At 34.7% G+C, this 21,445-nt stretch overlaps 1 protein-coding gene across 1 annotated transcript in view; it reads right to left on the bottom strand.

The window, feature by feature from the left end:
* LOC145248096 (endoplasmic reticulum mannosyl-oligosaccharide 1,2-alpha-mannosidase-like) overlaps positions 1 to 21,445 on the bottom strand; it is a 92,293-nt gene that overhangs the window by 28,323 nt on the left and 42,525 nt on the right. The window contains exons 2-3 of the mRNA XM_080109885.1: positions 10,755 to 10,997; positions 2,586 to 2,657 (exon numbers count right to left, since the gene is read on the bottom strand). Of these exons, the coding sequence (XP_079966011.1) occupies positions 2,586 to 2,657; positions 10,755 to 10,997 (315 nt within the window). The remainder of the gene's footprint in view (positions 1 to 2,585; positions 2,658 to 10,754; positions 10,998 to 21,445) is intronic.

Genomic DNA, 21,445 nt, shown 5'->3' with positions numbered 1-21,445 from the left:
TATTAAAGATGGGGAAGAAGTGTCAGTGTTTTAAATTGAATTATCTCCCCGTGGCGTATTCTAAAAATCCAAGCAAAAATTTAAAGATGTCTACCTTCAACGTGTTGTCATAAAAACGTGTTTTTCCACTGAAAAAAAAAAAAAAAAAAAAACCCTAAAAACTGCTCGATCAAATTAAGTGAAAATTTTTTTTGGAGATCTTCAGTTCAAAACGGATATGTACAATATAACCTTTTCTTGATATTTGCATTTTTTAATGCCTTGATTAAACTGTACAAGTGCCAACTTTTTTCCAAAATGACTGAATTTGGCATTAAATAACATGAAAAAGGTTTAAATTAATTGCGATGAAAATTTATAAGTGCAATTTCAAAATAAGGCCAGAGATACATGTATGCATGTCTTTGTTCGAGATGTAAAACTTGATAAACAAAATGGCATCAGAAAAGAAACAAGTTTTTACTAGTTTATAAAAAACTGCAGAACACAAATCCAATTAAACATTTGGACGATTTTTGTCAATGAAAAAGCTTTGCATACTTACTTTACTGAATTTATTTCTGAACATCTGATCCATAAAAAGAAAAGGGAGATAAGCAGTCAGATTATTTGTTTCCTTTCAGACTTATTTGAATTTGTTGTTTTTGCTCAGGAGATTTATTCTAAGGTAACAAGTATTTTGGAAGTTTTCCGATGAGAATTTGAGGCATAAAAACTTTTTTCCAAAATGACTGAATTTGGCATAATAATAATAATAACACGAAAGAGGTTTAAATTAATTGTGATGAAAGTTTAATCTATTCTGATTAGGATTTTCATCTTGGTCATATATTTGACCCCTCTCCAAAGTCTTTTTTTTTTAAACTTATTTACAAATATAAGCTCAAATCCCATCTTTAAAATCCAATAATTCATAATACATATGTGTTAATATATACAAATATATTTGTATGTCTATGTATATTTTTTCTTCAGTTTCTCTCTTTGAAGATTGTAACGCTAGGTATGGGGCAGCCAAAACAGCTGCCAACATTTCCCTGCTTTTTATTGAAACCAACCGAGAGCTCTTTTTAGTATCCTTGCTGTTCCCTTAAATGCAATTGTCTGGATCTCTTTTGCACTTGGTTCACAAGGAATATTAGTTAGGTGTGACTTCAGGTTCTTCTTCATAAGCCCTGTGCACCTATAATAACTGGTATGATTGATATCTCTCTAAGATTCCAGTTTTTTTTCATATCATACATGAGACCTTGACATTTGGTCTGTTTCTCTCTTTCAGCTCTGTTCAGACCTCCATCATTAGGGACACTCATTTCAACCAAGGTTGCCACTCTTTCTGACTTATTCCATATAACTATGTCAGGTTTCACAGCAGCATTTTCAAGGTAGATAGCTGTAGGGATTACATGGTCATAATGTATGGTATATAAATCATTTCCAACTGTTCTTTCAGGTTGATGTTCCTAGGACTTGCTGCTATACTGGATGTTTAATTTTTTACAGATGGTCCAGTGGAGGTACTTACATACTCCATCATGTCTCGCTGTATAGTAGCCATCCTCCAAAAGAACCTTGTAACTTGATATCAAATGACTCACACTTTCCAATTCTGTATGGCAGAACCTGCATTTGTGTATGCATATGAATGTGCCTATGTATATATATGTATGCATATGAATTACTGTCTATGTATTTATGTATGTAAATTCAATTTATTACTACAATATAGTCTCACTCCATTTGAAATATTTGAGAGTTAAGCTCTTAACTCTATCACATCATATACTAGTATACCCGGCTAGCATCGTAACGTCATGAAAACAAATGCAGAGTAAACAGTGTTGCCAATTCAGAATTTTTACCTGCTAGATCTAGAGATTTTGTTTGGAATATAGTGGGGGTAAATTTTAGATTTAGTGGCTAGCAGATTTTTTTTTTTTTTTTTCTAAAGTCTGGAGATTTCATAATAGAGTATAGGTAACTACGCTATGCGGTGTTACTGTCCTTCTGTACTTACGTTTCATTTTGATGCAGATATTATTGCAGTATAAAATTAAAAATGTGTTTACATTATCATTTCTACATTAGTGAAATACAAAATTGCATGCAAGATTATTGTATTATTACTATACTAATGCTTAACAGTGTTCTTAGAAAGTGTTTGGGAAATATTTAGTACTGTATATAATCTCTAACATAGACACTGTTAAAACTGCATTCAATATATGCATTTTTTTTTTTTTTTTTTTTTGGCTATTCGCAGGGTGAGAATAGAGGAATAAAGAATGCATCCCCAATGAACAGCAAGAGAATCCAGTACTTAAATGTATCTTAAACCACAAAGCAGTAATATGAGACTAACCATTTACTCATACCCATCCTAACTTGAGCCACTTAGTAACTATTTCCAGATAACATCATCTGTTACCATTCAGTGATTTACTGCGCAGATTTTTTTGTTCTCATTTTGTGCCTTTTTGCATTTTTGAAAACCTGTTACTCAATCCTAAAACATCTCCATATTGAACGAATAAAGTCGTTTTAGTCAGGGGGGAAAAAAAACAACAAAAAATAGAGATATTTACCTTGTGTTCAGGTCGTATTTGAATGTTCAGTTGTCGCTCTTCTTTTTTGCTGGCAAGAGAGTCTTGCGCTTTCTTTTCAGCAGAAAGGGGGGAAAAAAATAAAGTTCTTTCAAAAACATATAAGGAAAAAAAAAAAAAAATAGCAATGTACATAGATAAGTTAGTTAACATTAACTTTAGAGAACCTGAAAATGCAGTTCAGTAGTATTTCAAAATTATTTTGTCTCTTCTTAAAAAAATAATAATAAATGGAATAAAGTTATAATTGATTGGCACTTTTCTGTAAAATAATGTTCTTCAAAAATAAAATTTTATAAACGAGACCATAATGCACCAGTCAGCTTGTAGATAAGATACGCCTCTTATGATGATTGAAAAACAGTGAAATTATTTGATTATCTTAGTATAAAGTTAGGTATGTATATGTTTGCAGATTTTTATGTAACAATTAACTGATTGTCATGAATTTTAGAACACAGCTGCTAGAGCAATGATGAGTATTATGGGCTATATTTAGCTTAATTTCAGGCAAAGGAATAAAAGCCCTCCTATAAAAATTCAGATGCCTCCAATTTTTGTGAAATTTTAACAATAAGAAATGCATTTATATTTGCTCTTTATCGCCCCCACAACAGCGGAATTACTATCTTTAAGAGCATATCTGAGAAAATTGATCACAATGTATCTGCTCATCTTTCGGCTAATATTCACGGTCTGTGAAAACTTCAATGTTCACAATGTAGAATGGTTAACCCACTCAAACAAGACAGATGATGAGGGGAGGTTCTGTCAGGATTTCTCCATTGCTTATAGCTTTACTCAGATTATTCACAAACCCACCCATGTGCTCAACACTGATGATAAGTATGCAAGTCTCATAGACTTTTTTCTCACAACTCGCCCTGAGCTATGTTCATCCTCCATTTTGTCTCCACTGGGATTTTCTGACCACTCGGTTGTCTTAGTTAAGATGAAAACAAAATGTAATAAGTCTTCAGATGTACCTCTCCATCATACAGTATATCAATACTCTATGGCTGACTGGGATAACTTCTGTAAATTTATATCAGATCTACCCCTGCATTCCATGCCCTTTATCGTATCAGACCTGACAGAATGGTTAATTGTTAGAATAGACAGAGTCATACCCTCCAAAAATTTCCAGCAAAAACCTAACAGCTAGCCGTAGTTCTCTCCAGAACGTGGTGCTGCCATTATGCACAGAAATCACTTTTTCCATTGCTTCCAGCATAATAGATGTACTGAGACTAAAGCTGCCTTCAGAACTGCCAGCAACCACTGTAAAAGAATAATAAAGAATGCGAGAGAGTTGTATACTCAGTCCGTTAAGTCCAAAGTAGCTGAGTAGCTGAGCAGCAACTTGGTTCCCACCTGTTTTGGCAAATAACAAACAGGATCCTGAACAAAAGTGCTCCATCCCAACCATCATCAATGGACCGAAGGTAATCTTGTTAGCATCAGGCAAAGCCAAACTCTTTGCCAAGAACTTTGCAGCTCATTCTACCCTATGCGATCAAGGCCACCAACCTCCTGTATTTCCTCCTGTATCTGAAAACACATTATTTGACATGGAAATATATGTGCGTGATGTTGCCAAGCTAATCAAAAACCAAATTTCAGTAAAGCAACTGGCCCTGATGGCATTCCAATTACAGTGCTGAAGAAGCTTCAAGCAGAACTAGCTCTCATATTTACAAAGCTGTTTAAACGTTGTCTTAAGGAGAATTGTTTTCCAACACCTTGGAAAACCTCATCAGTATGTCCCATATTTAAAAATTCAGATGATCGCACATCTCCCTCTTGGTACAGAATAAGTCTCTTGTGCGTCATGCTGCTGGAATTTGTGTTAAATAGAGAAGTAGTCAACCACCTCAGCAAAAAATAACCTCCTCAGTGACATGCAATATAGTTTCCATTCGGCTAGACTACATCTACATCAGCTTCTATCTTTACATCATCAACGCTCTGATTCCTGTCTGCCATCAATTGAAATGAATGGCTCTCGTCTTGGGGAGGCTCCATGTTTTGACAAGCTTGTGAGTTTGACCTTTGCTTCTGATCTGAAATGGAACACATACATCAAAGCCGTTGCCAAGGTCGCTGGAAAAATGGTAGGATCATTCTACCCCATCCAGTAGATATCTCACTGCAGATGCAATTCTCTGCCTTTATAAGAGCCAAGTACATCTAAGGATGGAGTACTGTTGCCACATCTAGACAGAAGCTGCTAGAAGCAGCTTATCCTGCCTTGACAGAGCTCAAAATAGACTTTCTAGCCTAGTAGGGGGATGCTCTTTTCTCTTCCCTGCAACCTCTTTCCCACAGAAAAGATGTTACGAGCCTGTCTCTGCTTTATCGCTATTTTCATGGCAAGTGCTCGTCTGAGCTCCAATCTATTGGGCCCCCTCACCAAAATTTTATGAAAAACACTCATCTAGCTTTAATCACTATTAATAATTTCCCTCACTCTTTATCTATGCCTAAACCTAAATGTAGATTCCATGAACAAAGCTTATTTCTTAGAACTGCCTGCCTGTTAAACTCTCTTTAGTTTCCCTCTTTCCAGCTGACTACAATATGATTATCTTCAAGTCCAACGTAAACAAGTTCTTAATGAGTCGTCCCCTTAAGTAATCCAATTCACCAAATTTCCACTACTCACAATTACTATGATATTGTCCCATTGACTACTGTACACTCATTAACCCTTATCCTAGAATGGCTTTTGGGCCTTGATAAATGGTGATTTCTTTGTAAAAAAAAAAAAAAATGTTATTGGCCTTGTGGTGTTGATGTTTCATGGTTGCTATAATGCACATAAAATTCTTTTTTTTTTATTTCAGCCAAAATAATCTCTTTTTCAGCCACAACCAAAGTGATGCCTTTTACACTGTTGTCATATTTTTTTTTTTTTTTTTTTTTTTTTTTACATAGGCATCACCACATTATCAAGGCCAAGAGGCCACTCAAGGATAAGGGTTACAGTATTTCCTTGCTCCTTTTTCTTTCAATCCAAATCGATTTTTAATCAGGTAAAGAAAACTATTTTCAATGTCACCTCTTGCTTCTATTCTAATATGGTAATCTTCCACCTGCCATCTGTTGTTTTCACAATCTTCAATTAACTTCTTATATCTTATTTCTTTCCTGTTCTCTGCACCTTTGACGTTATCTTTCGAACTTACTGTTAGCTCTATTGTAATTACTTTTCTCCAACCTGACATTTATGTTGTTGCAGTTGCAGAGAAAACTGGAGATTTCCCTAAATCAACATCAATTTTCCGTTCAATTTAAAACTGTCTTGGTTGCCTTTCTATTTGTTGTATTCATTACATTTTTTTCTTTCACAAAATTCATCTTTTCAAACTTTTCAGACTTCTTGGATTTTTCCCATCGTTTATTTCATCCACTTTCTTTGTCAACCATTTTCCTACAATCTTTAGCACTTGGTTGTGTTGCCATGTTTACCTATTTAATCCTAGCGGACAATATGACAAAACATGATTCACTCACATTTGTCATCCTATCAACATATTAAATTTGCTGGTGAAAGAAGTATATCATAGATTGATTTTATCAAAAGCTAGCAGGGAGACATGACATTGCTCAGGAATAAATGAGGATCAACCAATGTTTCACATTCCCATATTTTATTGTCATCAAAATCAGTAAAATCACCCATTTTACAATCCTCCCTGCAGTTACTTAGTTCCCAATACATTATAATATACATTGCACTGTAGAGAACCTACTGTTAATTTTATAAAATTATTCTTTTATACAGGGTGGAACAATAAAATTGTCACCCTAGAAAAGACGACATGATTCCATTTCCATTTGATGAAAACCAGTTTTCTTTTTCCATCTACTAGTTGGCTAGTTGTGTACAAATCCCAAGAGTGATAGGAGCCTTCTATCATATCTGAAAGCCACAATGTTCAATGAGCGAGATCAGAGATGTGCTGCTGTACAACTCACGCTCTTTACCAATTCAAGTTATGACAACAGGACCATTGCCAGCACCCTCAAAATGCATCGCTAGATTGCCACAGAATAACAGAGACATACCCAGGGTGATGAAAACAAAGTTTCCAGCCATGGTTATGGTCTTTGGTGTGGTTTCAAATAAGGGCCACATCATGCCACCTCATATCTTCAAAGTCGGCTTGGAAGTCAACACCAAAGTGTACCTAGATGTGCTGAAGAGTATGGTGATTACCTGGTGCAATCAGGTGGCCGGTGGCAAACCATAGGTATGGTAGCAGGTCTCAGTGCTGGTACACAAGTCCAAAGAGACCTAGATTTGGCTTTTTAAGGAATGCTACGATTTGGTACCCTCCTCTCCTGACCCGCTGGACTACTTCGTTTGGTCATACATCGAGAACATCACCAGCATAACCTCCCACAACACCAAAGCCAGTCTGATTGCCGCCATCTGCTGAGTATTTGCCAAGCTCTCACCAGCAATTGTGGAAAAGACATGCTCCCAGTTCCAGATCCCTATCAAGGCAATGATTGAGGCTGAAGGTGGCTACATTGAATAAATGTCAGCTCTACTACAGAAACAAGTTACTTGAATTGATTTTTTCAATAAAAGTTTTAAAATAAAGCTGTAGTGTTGTTTTCTTTAGGGCGACAAATTTATCTTTCCACCCTGTATAATGGCTTGAATTAAAGTTTAAAATGTAAATATCAACTGTCATGGTTCAATTGTGCTTTAAACAGAAACATTCATTTTGAACGCACTCCTGTCATATCAAAGAACCTAATGTTGATTTGTGCAATAATAAAACTTCTCAAATATTCTTGTGATGTTAGGCTGTAGAAGACTTTAACTTTAGTCAAAATCGCCTGTTCCTTCTTTCATCGGATTTTTTTGATTATCGATTATCAATACTTATCGAAGACATTTCAATACAAAACCTATCTAAAAATACTGCCAGATATATAAAGTACATTTATGTGAAATTTAAATAAAAAAATCAGCCCAGCCGTTTAGGAGTCCATAGGGAACGAGCTTACAGACATACTCAAAGTTCTTTTTATATAATAGTAGAGATGATAACGTCACTGCCTCTCATGCCCAGATCTTCTTCTTCATCGTTGAGTCTCATTGTAAACACTGTCCTTGAACAGTACTCTGTACAACTTTATTTTCTGTTCTTCATTCAAACTCTTTTGCATTCCATTCATCTTTTTTCTCCACATTGCTACATGCATAAAATAGTTCAAAACCTCTTGCTCCAAATCCTTCCCTGTTTATATCTATGCTCTAATCGGTGGATAGCATCATTGACAACATGATCTACATAGCACCCCCCCCCCATGTCCAAACTTTCAGTGGATCTTCCCTAATCTTTCCATCTTTAGAATTATTTTATTCTTAATACCACCTGTAGTGAGGATTGAACCATCAACCTGCAGAAGACTGTCACTTAGAACTGATTCTTATTTAACAGGTATACATCTTGATTTATTTTTAAATGTTTATTCATTTTTCTTACAAGTAGTGAAAAAGACCCAGCAGATTATTATAAGTATGTTGTTCAATCAGCTAATAGAAAATACTTGACTTTTAAGCTTGTTAAAAATTGGCAAAAGTTATAGCCCGTTGACTTAAAATGAGTGCCTTATGCCAAATTGATGGTTGAATATAGTTAAATACTTGCGCTCATTTTCGCATTAAATACTAATCATTATTAATCCCTAACTGTGCATCAAATAAATACCATAATATTTAGTTTGTTGCAACTTATAACAAAAATCCATACCAAATTTCAGTCAAATCGACCCAGTACTTTCCCAGAAAATTTCTAGAGTAAATATTGTATTGTGGTAACTAGTCCCTAACTGTGCATCAAGCATATACCATAATACTTAATTTGCTGCACCTTATCATAACAAAGGTCTTTACAAAATTTCAACCACATTGACTAAGCAGTCTCTGAGAAAATGTGGAATAGATAGGCAAACAGACATAGAAATATAATATAGATTAAACTGGAAATGAAACACTAAAAATGTTGAAATATTTCTTTCTAATGTTATTTTTTATATACTTTTAATTTTGAATCATGGATTTTAAAAAGGTTCAAGAACCTCTTAGGACATCAGACTGAAGGTGCTGAATCCAAATCTGCATTTACTTTGTCTCTTAGATCAACTACTTATCTGTGATGCCACTACACACATACAAACAACTTTGCTTTATATAGAGAGATTTACAGAAATTATAATATTAACATATAAAAAAATGGTTGGTGGAGAATACTAGCCAAAGAAAATTCAAAACAAAATGATCTATTAGTACATGTCGTCACAAGCATATGAAACCCTGATTGATCAATATGCACAACTTTTCTGCTAAAACAAAATTTAAATCTTTTGAAATGATAAGGAAGTTATTTACTTTTTTAAATAATATACTTTGAAGAAAAAAAAAGATAGAAAAATTTCATGGAGTATTTAATACTCCAATAACATTGAACTCTATATGTTTGAACAAGCTTGAGCCACTGAACCAGATAAAATTGAGTCAGAGTTCTATTTTGAGGAAATCAACGAAGAGAGATGAAAGATCATCTGAGAGAATCTCTCTTGATCTATCATATAATTAAATTAAATACAGAGTTTGAGCTATTGAGCGGAATCAAAATTTTATTTTGAAGAAACTCAAAAGAGATGCGAGAAAAATAAAGATGTAAAACTGAACAGGATAAAGTTGATCCAGGTGTCTTAGTGAAGAACCAGAGTGAAAGGGAAGAACCTAGAAGAGAAAGTCTCAACCTCTTATATAACTGAGCTAGATAAGATTGAACTATATAGATTTGAGCCATAGAAGCAGATAAGTCATATTTTCATGAAACCAGACAGATGTGTGAACCTACCAGAAAAAGTACTTTAACCTATATAACTAAAGTATACAAATTTGAGTCAGATAAACTTATGCTATGGAGACAGATAAAGTTGAGTTCAATAACAATAATATGAGAGGCCTGCTTTAAAGAAACCAAAGAAGAGAGATGAAAGAACCTACAAGAGAAACTCTTGTGATACTATAGACGTTGCCCACCGCCCTCAAGTGTTGGGAAGCTAAAAAAAAAAAAAAAAAAAGAGGAAAGGAGTATAACAAAAGAGGTAATAGGTTCATCAGTAGAACAAAGGAATAGGAAGTTTTTCATTAACATACACAAAGGAGAGCTGAGATAGGGTTGTAATCAAGGTGTGGCAAATGATGGGAACAAAAGGACCGGATATATTTTTAGAGTTGGTTTTATGACAGTTGAGGGCAGTATCCGGTTGATGACAGTTGTGGATTAGACACAGTCAAGACAAATTGTGACTTGGACCGGGTCAGGAGAGCTTTGGGAGATCGAGATGAGCTCACCAACTCAGCCTGTGACAAATGTGAATCTTAGTGTTTAGAAGGTCAACAGTGTCACACACGTCCAGAATGGAACTAATATTTAAAGTGTCAGAGTCTGTGTTCTCTTGTTTCTCTTATTTTATTTTATATAGTTGTGAACCAGTGCACACCCCCTTGAAAGTCGCCAATGTGATAGACGGCACAGCTAAAAGAGAAGACAGAAAGAAAAAAGACTTATGGGGAAATAGAAACAAAAATACAAACGATCTACCTGTGAAGCGCCCACGTGCCTGCCTGTCATGCGCGTTGGACAGGAAAAAGAGAAACCAAGATGGTGTCTGCGATATTTAACAGAAACAGTCTCATGTGATCTCGCAAGACCACAAAAGATTCACGCGGGTGAATGTAATATAAAAGCAGGTCGCTTGAAGGAGTGAGGGCATTTCGCTGTTACAAGATGGTTACTCAGTACATTAGAACGAGTGAGAAAGGTTCCATTTCTTCTACATTTTGTCCAAGACTACGGAAACAATGTTAAGGTTGGTGAGGTTGCCAAGCAAGGGATCACATAATCTGATGACACTCTTAATTTCCTATATAACTAAACCAGAATAAACAATACAAATTTGAATATAGCCTTTTGCATTGATAAGTGTAATATCACTTACTGATCAACCAAATAGACTACTGCATGATTTTGACTTTTTTGTTAAAATGGACATGTGGATACTGAGGCAATTTCGTGACTTGTGTCAGCTAATACAATTATCCGTACTTCTTACCTGCAAGTCTGACAGTTGCTGCTTGGCTTTCTGTTGCTGTTCCAACTCATCAAGCAACTTTGAACGCAATATTTTGCTTTGTGTACGGAAAAAGAAAGTCTTCTTCTTGATCAGTTCTGACATTTCGCGTTTCTTTGCCCATTCCAGTTGCATAACGGGGATGATATAAAGCATGGATAACAAGCCAAGCAACAGAATCAACAAAATCACACTCCGTTGCATTCGTGACAAACGCTTCCATACCTTGAAGACAAAGAAAAATGAAGAAAAGCATATTAAAGGTAAATTTTGTTTAGATTACAATGAAAATAAAATTTTAACTTTTTTTTTTTTTTTTTAAACATTAGTGTTATATTGTGATATACATGAGAGATTTTGACTTGATAAAGGAAACTTTAAAAATAGACATTTTTGTCAAAGGTTGAGAAAAGTGTATATTCTCAAAAGAGAGAGAAAAAAAAAGTTCATTTAATAAAATGCTTACCATGTTGTACATTGCTATTACTAGTTTTATATTTTGTATGAAAAAGCTAGAGCGACAGAAAGAGAAAGGAGACAGATAAAGAGAGGAAAGGTAGAGAGGTGGGAGAAAAAAAGAGATATGGATATGGAAGATAGAAAAGGAGGAGAGAGGGGAAAGAAAGAGAAGAGAAAGAGAGGGGAAAAAGAGAAAAATAGGAAAGAAAAATAGAAAGAGGAGAGATAAAAGAGAGAGAAGGAGAGATGAGAGGGAGGGGAGATAGAAGGGAGAGGGGAGATAGAAAAAAGGAAGAGATAGAAAAAAGGGAGAGAGAACTGGAGGAGACAAAGAAAGAGAGAGAAATAGAGACAAAGAGGGGGAGAGAACTAGAGAAGACACAGAGGGAGAGGACATTACATAGAATATTTGTCTATCACAAAAATGTTTTATTTAAATTAAGAATGGCGAAGAAAAAGTACATTCTGATTGATACTAAACATCTGCTGCATTCAGTCAAAAACCTGATACTTCAGTTGAACGTGAGAAAAATAAGCAAATGAGAACGCCTGCCTCAGCTAAGCAAACCAAACTCAAGAAGAAATTAAAAAAATAAATGTTCTGTCAAAAACATTTTATCAAAATCATTTTAAGAAAAAAGAAAGGAAATAAACGTTTATTGAAGAATAAAACTTATTAATTGCTGAAATTCCATTCAAATGGAAGTTTCTTTTTTAGTGGGTTTTCAATCAAATAAAGCTATTCTTTTCAGAACGTGTAGTTCTACACACTTCTCTATCCCCACCTTGACCATACCTACATGCAGAAATTTAAATGTAATCTGAGCAAACATCCTGCTGCCCAACTTTTCACCCAGATTGCTCCCCACTATAAATCTGGCCCTATCATTGAAACCTTACGTTTCAGTAGTAATATACCTTGTTTGAAGTGAGCAACAGAAAAGTGACTTCTGCAGACCAGTTGAGAAATGACATAGAATTGAACACTGAAGAATTGAAAATGAATAGACATGAACAGTGGAGGAAACTGGTCCAAGCAAGCTGCATATAAGATGTGTCAGAGTTATTAAGGAAAATAAAATAATGCTTTTCTTCTTGAAAAAAGCTGGTGAAGGGGATTTAAAAAAATCAACAGTTTGGAGATGATTTGAAAAATATGAATGCAAGGGATATCAGTTCTGAAGATGAGGTTGTTCTAGAAAAGAATTAAACCATGATTGTGGAAATCTAGAAACCACAATGGAAGAAGTTGTAGAGATTTGTATTATTCGGACTACTATTCTCATCTTGAGTGTCATTTTCACAATGTTTCGACCAATGTAACCTCAAACCTTCTTCATATGGGTATCTTATCGAACTCCGGGAATCTGCACGGAATTTCAAATGGAACCTTTTATGGCGGTAGTGTGCTCTCATTCTGTCAGCCAAATCTAGGTAGAAATCCTAAGTAATTTGCAGTTGTATTTTGACCTGTAGCATAGTGGATACAGTACTTGATAAAATTCAGTTGTAAGTTACACTTTTCTGAAGGTAAAAGGTTCAATCATCAGTGTGGATGAGACTCAAAATACGATCACTGTGGAGTGAATAAGTAACAAATTAAAAGAGAGAAAGAAAGGGAAGTTAAAAAAAAAAGAGAAAGAAAGAGAGGGAGGGAAAAGAAAGAAAGTGAGGGAAGAAAAAGAGAAAGTGAGGGAAGAAAGAGAGAGAGAAAGAGAGGGAGGAAAGAGAAGAGAGAAAGAGAGAGAAAGAGAGGGAAGGGGAAAGACAAAAAGAGAGGGAAGGGAAAAGACAAAAAGAGAGGGAAGGGAAAAGACAGAAAGAGAGGGAAAGGGAAAGACAGCAAGAGGGGGAAGGGGAAAGACAGAAAGAGGGGGAAGGGGAAAGACAGAAAGAGGGGGAAGGGGAAAGACAGAAAGAGGGGGAAGGGGAAATACAGAAAGAGGGGGAAGGGGAAAGACAGAAAGAGGGGGAAGGGGAAAGACAGAAAGAGGGGGAAGGGGAAAGACAGAAAGAGAGGGAAGGGGAAAGACAGAAAGAGGGGGAAGGGGAAAGACAGAAAAAGGGGGAAGGGGAAAGACAGAAAAAGGGGGAAGGGGAAAGACAGAAAGAGGGGGAAGGGGAAAGACAGAAAGAGGGGGAAGGGGAAAGACAGAAAGAGTATGAAAATACTTGTTAAAATAGGTGCAGGGGATGCATCACTTCTACGATAGGACAGAGGTTTGAGTTAGGTTGCCAGTGCGAGAATTCTGATCACTCCATTTGATCATTATTATTTATTGTCTGTGATTATGTATATTAATAAAACCTGGCACAGTTTGTGCAGTTTGTTCATGCTCAACGATCAGTCTGACAGAGGGCAGACTGTTATGATTTCTTCTGGCTCTGCTCTGTCAGGTTGAAGTATCATGCTGTTCAGTCTCAGAAGACCCACTCTTCCAGGCTTTACCTTCTCTTTGAGAAATGGTTCGTTTATTGCTAATTGCCTAAAGTGCCCGTACCAGGGAATTCCGACAGGGCTGTTCAGGCATTTTTATAGCCCAAAGTAGGCTAATCCTAATGTGCTGGCTTTTCACACTATCACTTAACCTTGTCTCTAATGTGCTAGAGTAGAGATAAAAATATTAATAAAATAAATTATACAGACGTGTTGAGAAATTATATACAAGTTAAAAGAAAGGTTACAATTCTCTACCAAATAAACAAAAATCGTCTAATAAACCCATTTGGAGACTTTCTACATTTTACAAGTTGAAGAAACAGTCGAAGCAGAATATAAACTAGTCCAGTTTTCATAAAAAGAAACAAGATATATCGGTGGTAGCTTGTCTTTTTCTTACTTTTATCAATTTATATTGATTGTTTATTCATGCCTACACGATACATTTCCTAATATAATCAATAATATTGAAATAACATCGATTGCTAGAAATAAAAATCATTTATGGCTAAGAAAATGCTGACAATCTGTAAATCATGCATGAGTGCACAAAAAAAGGGAGAGTAATTATGAGAAATCAGTAAATTATAATGTAGAGAGTGATCCAAAAATCTTGTTACCAAAAAGAGTGATTGAATATTTAATTAACCCTATTAAGAGATAAACTCTAATTACAACTACTAAAAAGTGTGGCCCCAAAATCTAGTTACAACTAGTAAAAAGTGTGGCTCAAAATCTAGTTACAACTACTAAAAAGTGTGGTCTGAAAGTCTAGTTACAACTACCAAAAAGTGTGGTCCAAAAACCTAGTTACAACACTAAAAAGTGTGGTTTGAAAGTCTAGTTACAACTACCAAAAAGTGTGGTCCAAAAACTTAGTTACAACTACTAAAAAGTGTGGTCTGAAAATCTAGTTATAATTATTAAAAAGTGTTGTTCAAAAGTCCAGTTACACTTCGTAAAAAGTGTTGTTCAAAAGTCTAGCTACACCTCGTAAAAAGTGTTGTTCAAAAGTTTAGTTACAACTACTAAAATGTGTGGTCTGAAAGTCTAGTTAACTTTTACTATAAAGGATGGTTCAAAACTCCAGGTTACCCTTATCAAAAACTAACAACAAATGAACATCTATCAGAGCACAGCTCTGTGAATTATCACAGAGATAAAGGAGACCCATCATTTTATGCCATGGAAGAAGTGATAAATGGGAAGGAGGAGAGAAAATATAGCACTCAAGAAAAGAGATGAGTGATAATAGTTTTTGTGTTGTTGCTTTATCAAAGTAAAATTGGCGATAACTAAAAGAAGGAAGGATAAACTTTATGATAATCAAGCAATGTTGAGCCTGGTCATACTTAGACGGTGACTGTTTGAAAATACTAAGTGGCATAAATAAATACTCTATTCAGGTCTCTTAAAGGGCATCAGCCTTACTGAGAGATATAAGTGGCGACAGACTAGTGTCTTGCCACAGGGATGGTTTGTACCATACATTCTATGCACCAGACCTTTCAGGTTCAAAAAGTGACCACCACTACTACTACGACTACTACAACAAGATAACTTAAGAATCACTGTTGTTAAATACAAAATCTTATTGAACAATGTTATTCATCGAGATTTATCTCGTATAATGAATCATTCTGAAAGAATATTCACCTGTTCTCATCTTTAGTGTTATTCTCACAACGGTTCAGCTGATATCATTGCTAACCTTCTTCACGTGCAAATCCCTCAAAACTCCCCAGCTAAACATTCACAGACAACATGAAGAGAGAGAGAGAGCAAAGAAAAGACGAAAAAAGCCGTTTAGTTGTTTTGTTTTATGGCACATCAACCCTTTTCAGGTGATTTAATACCGAATTGAGTAATCTTGAAAAAAAAAAAAAACAGTTTTTATGCTTTAAGTTGTTTATATTTTCAAAATATCTCCAAAATAAAGATATTTATTCATGGTGTTTGGTTTAGTTGTTTTGTAGAGGAAAATCGTATTCATTTTTGACGTTACAGAACATGACTGAGAGTTTAGCAATGTGAAAGGAAGAGAAAACAAAAACAATAATATCAACGTTTGGTGCATTTTAGGTCAGGAAGCCAGTATCTTCAGACAGCCTGATTGGTAACACCAGGAATTTTTTTTTTTTTTAAGTGAAAAGGAGGGGGGAACTAAAAGGAAGAAAAAAAAAAAAATAGAAACAAAATCACGAAATAACAAAAAAGACAGACTCTCCCATCACTTAGACACCCATTTACGCCAGGAAAATACTTAGCACAGTTTCAGATCCAAAATTGATCACAAAAGAACAACCCACCTACAAAAATAATAGTTGATGAGATATTAATTATCTCTTTTGTATAAAAATGGATTAACTGACATTTAAAGCCACTAGTCTTGAAGCCATGTCATCATCACCGTCTCCCCCGCTCTTGATATATCAGTTGGTCACTTAGTCTTCATGTAACATGTTGGTGGCAACAAATTCAATACTATCAATGGAAAGTTGACCGACAAATTTGTTGGATGCACTTAATTAGAAGAGAAATTTTTTTTTTTTCAAGAAATTATGCTTAAGATGTCTCTAAATTTTTTAGATGAGAATTATTTGTATTGTTTGAATTCTTTGGACTACTGTTCTCATCTTCAGTGTGACTTTCACAACATTTCAATTGATGTAACTTCCGACACGACAATTTGCTTAAATGATGTGCCTAAATATCGCAGGAGTAGAGAATCAGCAGGAGCAGTTGTCATGCTTTGTTGTATATTTGTCATACATAATTAGTAAAATAAATTGTCATACATAATTAGTAAAATAAATTGTCGTACATAATTAGTAAAATACTTCCTGCTGATGAATTGAAACATTGTCTTTAGTCACAGCCACGACCACACCTATATTTGAAGAAAATATTATCTGTTATGTCCCACAGAAGATAATTCTTTGTAGCATGTTGCCTGCAACTTAGACAAAAAGAAAGAAACATCCGGGGGGGGGGGGAGTAAAACAACTTAAAAATGAAGATTTTATTAAGTAGAAAGTCTTGATAGGAAAAGTCTATAATCGATCGGCTGCCAAGAGTCGTCCATTTGGCTTAAAAGTTCTTGTATTTTAATGTTTAAAAGGGTAGTGCAAGGAAGAGAGAAAGGTAGAGAAAGAAGGAGAGAGGGGGATTCACTTACTAAAAATGGTTCACAGTTTGTATTAATCCTTTACATAATTTCCTGTTTTTGTTGTTCAGAGTTCTTTTAAAACATTAGTCTTCATCTCCTCAGTTAAACTTGTCCATTCTCCATTGAACCGTTAGCTTCATCAGTTATAGTTAATCTTTGGGAGCATTTTCATAAGCAAGATAATTAGACGAAAAACCTTTTTCTTTTTTTTTTTTTTTTTTTTACACAGTGATCACCACTTATCAAGGCCCGGAAGCCACTCAGGGATAAGGGTTATTTTGGTAATTTTCCTGTATAAATTAAGGATGGTGTAAAGTTCACCTCTCTGGGTAAATTTCCAATACTGAGGTTTCAGGTAACTAGAAACCATCCGCAACATATTCCGAGTTTCATTTGTATCCTGAGATATTTAATTTTTGTGGATTCATCACATATTTCAACTGTTTTAAAGTCAAGTTACGACTAAAAAAAATGGTTCTCTCTCAAATTTTCTTCATCTCAGATTCGTCAGAGACACATTCCAAAGTCAAGTAACTTGACTTAAAAATTCTTTTGTTCTTTGGGAGGGATCAGCAATTCTTTCGTTTCAACTATTTTACAGGACCGAAAAACTGCTCATAAACCATTAGGTCCCTTTTCCTTGTCCGAGACCTCAATTAAACTTGACACATTTAACCCTTTCTTCGCAACTTTTTTCATTCATGGCGTGAGAACAGCAAGTAACTTTTTCAACTCAAAAATGCACCTTGGGGCAAACTTAGCATGCAAGAGAGGCTCACCCAATCAGCAAGCAGAACAGGATCACGTGATGTAGAAGAGGAGGAGGAAGAACAAAACACAGAGAGAGAGAGAACAAAGGAGAAAAAAGAAAAAGAAAAGGACAAAAATAAAATAGTGGAAATTAATCTTTCTACACATTGGAAGATCTGTGGAGGGATGCAGCTTTACAGATCGTTGACCATCTGGGAGCAGGAACCACCACCGATATCAAACGGAAAAGTGACAATGTTCGATGACAAAGACATACAGGCAGGCAGATACATAAAAACAAAGTCATTAAGCCAGACATTGTAATATGGAACAAGCCCGAGAGAAATTTGCTCATTATTGATGTCCCTATTCTAAATGACTATGACCTTAACAGAGCTGAACGCGAAAAAATAAAATATCAGGACGTAAAATATGATTTAAAAACAACATTGTCTCCAAAGAAACACACATTATATCAGCTATGATAGGAGTAACTGGCCTAATAAAATTTTTTAAAAAACCTTAGAAAATACGTGGAAACAATCCCTGGGAGATCAAGCTGTAACAAGATACAGTTGGCAACCATAAAGGGAACAACGTACATCCTTAAAATAGCCCTCGTATAAAAATCCAAATCTCAATAGAATCAAGTGTTATGCACATATGTATAAAAACATTTATTTTGTTATTGAAAATTATCAGGAAAACCCAACGTTGCCCAGGATTGAACGATGATTAACGAATGTCTGACTTTCCCATATTTTTATTGTCATCGAAATTCGTGAAATCGCCCATTTTTCAATCAAATTGATTGATTGCCTGCTCTAGTGCACCGGGAGGAAGCTTCACATTCCTCCTCACGGTGACTTAGTCAACAATACATTGTAGTTTAGATTGCACTGTAGAGAACCTAGTGTTGATTTTATGAAATTATTTTTATATATAATGGCTTGAATTAAAGTTAAAAATGCAAAAGTTAAGTATCCTGTTTCAATTGAACTCTAAACAGAAACATTCATTTCGAACATGCCCCCCTGTCATATCAAAGAACTACTGTTTATTTTATATGCCGGGCCTTTTTGCTTGTATGGTAATAAAACTTTACAAATGCACTTATGATGTTAGGCTGTATAAGGGTGTTAACTTTGGTGAAAATCGCCTGTTCCTTCTTTCAATGGATTTTTGCGATTATCGATACTTATCGAAAACATTCTGATACAAAACCTATATAAGAACACTGTCGGATACATAAAGTACATTTGTGTGAAATTTCATAAAAATTAGCCCAGCTGTTTTGGAGTCTATAGAGAACGAACTACCGCATAAAATTTATTTTATATAATAGTAGATAGGTTATAAATTCAGAAAGGTAGACACATTTTGATCCATTCGTCCAAGCACGTTTCCTTTCATTATTACACCATTTGTCAACCACGTTCACTTCAGCAATCACCACAATACCAAACTTATTCTATGAACTAACCTACTTACATGGAGGTAGGATAAAAACACATTTTTTCTTAATTAAAATCTCTTATTACACCACCCAGAAATAAATAATTTAGATTTCCCATGTTTTTATGAATGTGTTGACCCAATTAATTACAAACTGTTTAATGCTTACAACATTTTAATGAAAATTAAGCAAGGATATGTTTTTTCGTAAAATCTCAGCAGCACTTTATTTCTTTTACTTGCTATTGTAGAAATACTGGAAACATGTTTTATGTAAATATAAACATCTTTGATTTATATATAAACTAGTGGGGGTACCCGGTGTTGCCCGGGTGGAGAGAGGTGGTGTAGTAAGGATATTGAACAATCCCCAGAAAAAGAAATTAGACGCAGCCCGGGGTGGAGAAAGGTGTGAATATTAAAAAAAAGAAGAAAAAAAAAAAAAAAAACACAAAAAGTATGTGAAAACCAGTTTAAGCAAGCTAGAAAATAATTCAGTTTTTGTTTCAAAAGGAAAAAAAAATCACGTGACGTAAAGTCATATTACGTAAACCTTGAAATAAGAAAATGTTATGGCAAATAAAAAGCTTTTAACCCCTGTTTAAATGTTAAAACTTTCAAAAAAAAAAAAAAATCCTTTAAAAAAAAAAAAAAAAAAAAAAAAGACCACCATTATGTGGGTTTGAACATGAAAACTAAAAGCTTATGCCCCGACCTCTTTACTCATGGCCCATGATGCTGTCAGCGAAATGTCTTTCTTTCTTTTTTTTTTTAAACCAATTCAAGAAACTTCTATTATATAAAAGGGAAAATGTGTGTTTTTGTCAGTATTTGTTTGTATGTCTGCCAAAAACTTTTGACAGATGCATCGGACTGTGACAAAATTGGTATCATTAGAAAGATCAATTTCTCAGATGAAAGATATCTAAAAATTGGCCAAAAAGATTAATTCTGTGCTGATCAACTGGACCATTTTTTGCAAGGAGGGGTCAGTTTTTGTGTCAACATTTTTGCAAAGGTCCATGATGTCATAAGTCACCTTGGCTGAGATAGTGAGTGCATTAGCTTTTTTTCACCTCCTTTTTGTCTTTCGCATTACTACTGCGGCTAATTAAAAAAAATGTTTTTTTATTTTTTTATTTTTTTTTTTGCTGTCGCTATTTTGATTGAAACATTTTTTTTCCAGAAGGTTGCTCAATAGTCTTAGTATCTCTCACCACCCGGGCAATGCTGGGTAGCACTGCTAGTATATAATAAAGTAAAGCCAATTTTTCCCTGGTGTTTCAAAATCAATCAGTAATTTCACCTAAGATGTATGAAAATAGTGTTATTTTCCGATTTAGACGCCAAAACTACTAGTTGTTTACATTTCGCTATTATTGTTGGCAAACTTATTTTATGTATTTTGCAATCAGTAATTGGTATCCTTATGTATTTTGGAATACTTTTAAGTACGGTAAGTAAAAAAAACAAACTCAAATAACATTAACGAACATCTACTTAATGCTTTCTACACACTGTCAAAGAATAGAATGGCAATGTTTTTTTTTAAATCCATAATTGAAAATTCCATTTTACCATAAACGACTGTGTAAGTCAATTGAGAACATTGGTTATGCACAAGCTGTTTTACTTCCTCTCATTGGACAATGGAAATTGAATTTTCAATCATAAACATTTATTTTAATTTCAAATTGTGAAATGTCATATGGCATTAGGTTAATGCGTAATTTTAGACTATACGGATGCTTTGTAGGCTTGGTCACAACCAGAGTGCCTGTTGCTACTCCTAGTCGTGATGCCTGAAAGCCTCCAGTTCCCCCTTCCCGCTTTGCCATTATGTTTAAGGCTGTCATAATGTGTTGAATTAGTACAGCATGTCCAAAAAGTCACTGAAGGGTTGAAAATCTTTATAATTTTACTATTAATGATTTTTTTTTTTTTTTTTTTTCTCTATTTCAGATATTTTACAGATAATATTTTGGAAATTAATTTTGGATAACATTCAACAACATATGCAAGTTGTGAAATTGTTTTACCAAAATCAGGGTCAAGTTCAGTGATTTTTTTGGACACCCTGTATCAGATATAAATTATATTTTGATCTTGCATCTTGTAAATATACATTTCAAGATATATTTCTTCTTCTTCAAAAGATAAATTAACAATTGTTATTAGTTGTGTGTGTATTTATTGTTATTGCAGATATCATTTCCAATTCCCCAGTCTAACAGTCAGGCAACATGAAGATACTGTAAAGAAAATGGGCTTCCTTAACCAGGCTAATACATTTTTCACCTGCCAGTATCCTATACCTCTACAAAGCCACCATTCGCCCATGCATGAACTATTGTTGCCACATCTGTGCTGATGCATCAACCACCAGTCTTTCCCTCTTGG

Source organism: Euprymna scolopes, chromosome 26, assembly GCF_053919585.1.
Source record: "Euprymna scolopes isolate OS-2025 chromosome 26, ASM5391958v1, whole genome shotgun sequence".
NCBI lineage: Eukaryota > Metazoa > Mollusca > Cephalopoda > Sepiida > Sepiolidae > Euprymna > Euprymna scolopes.
Note: the sequence above shows the minus strand (reverse complement) of the source record. Positions and strands in the feature narration are given on the sequence as shown.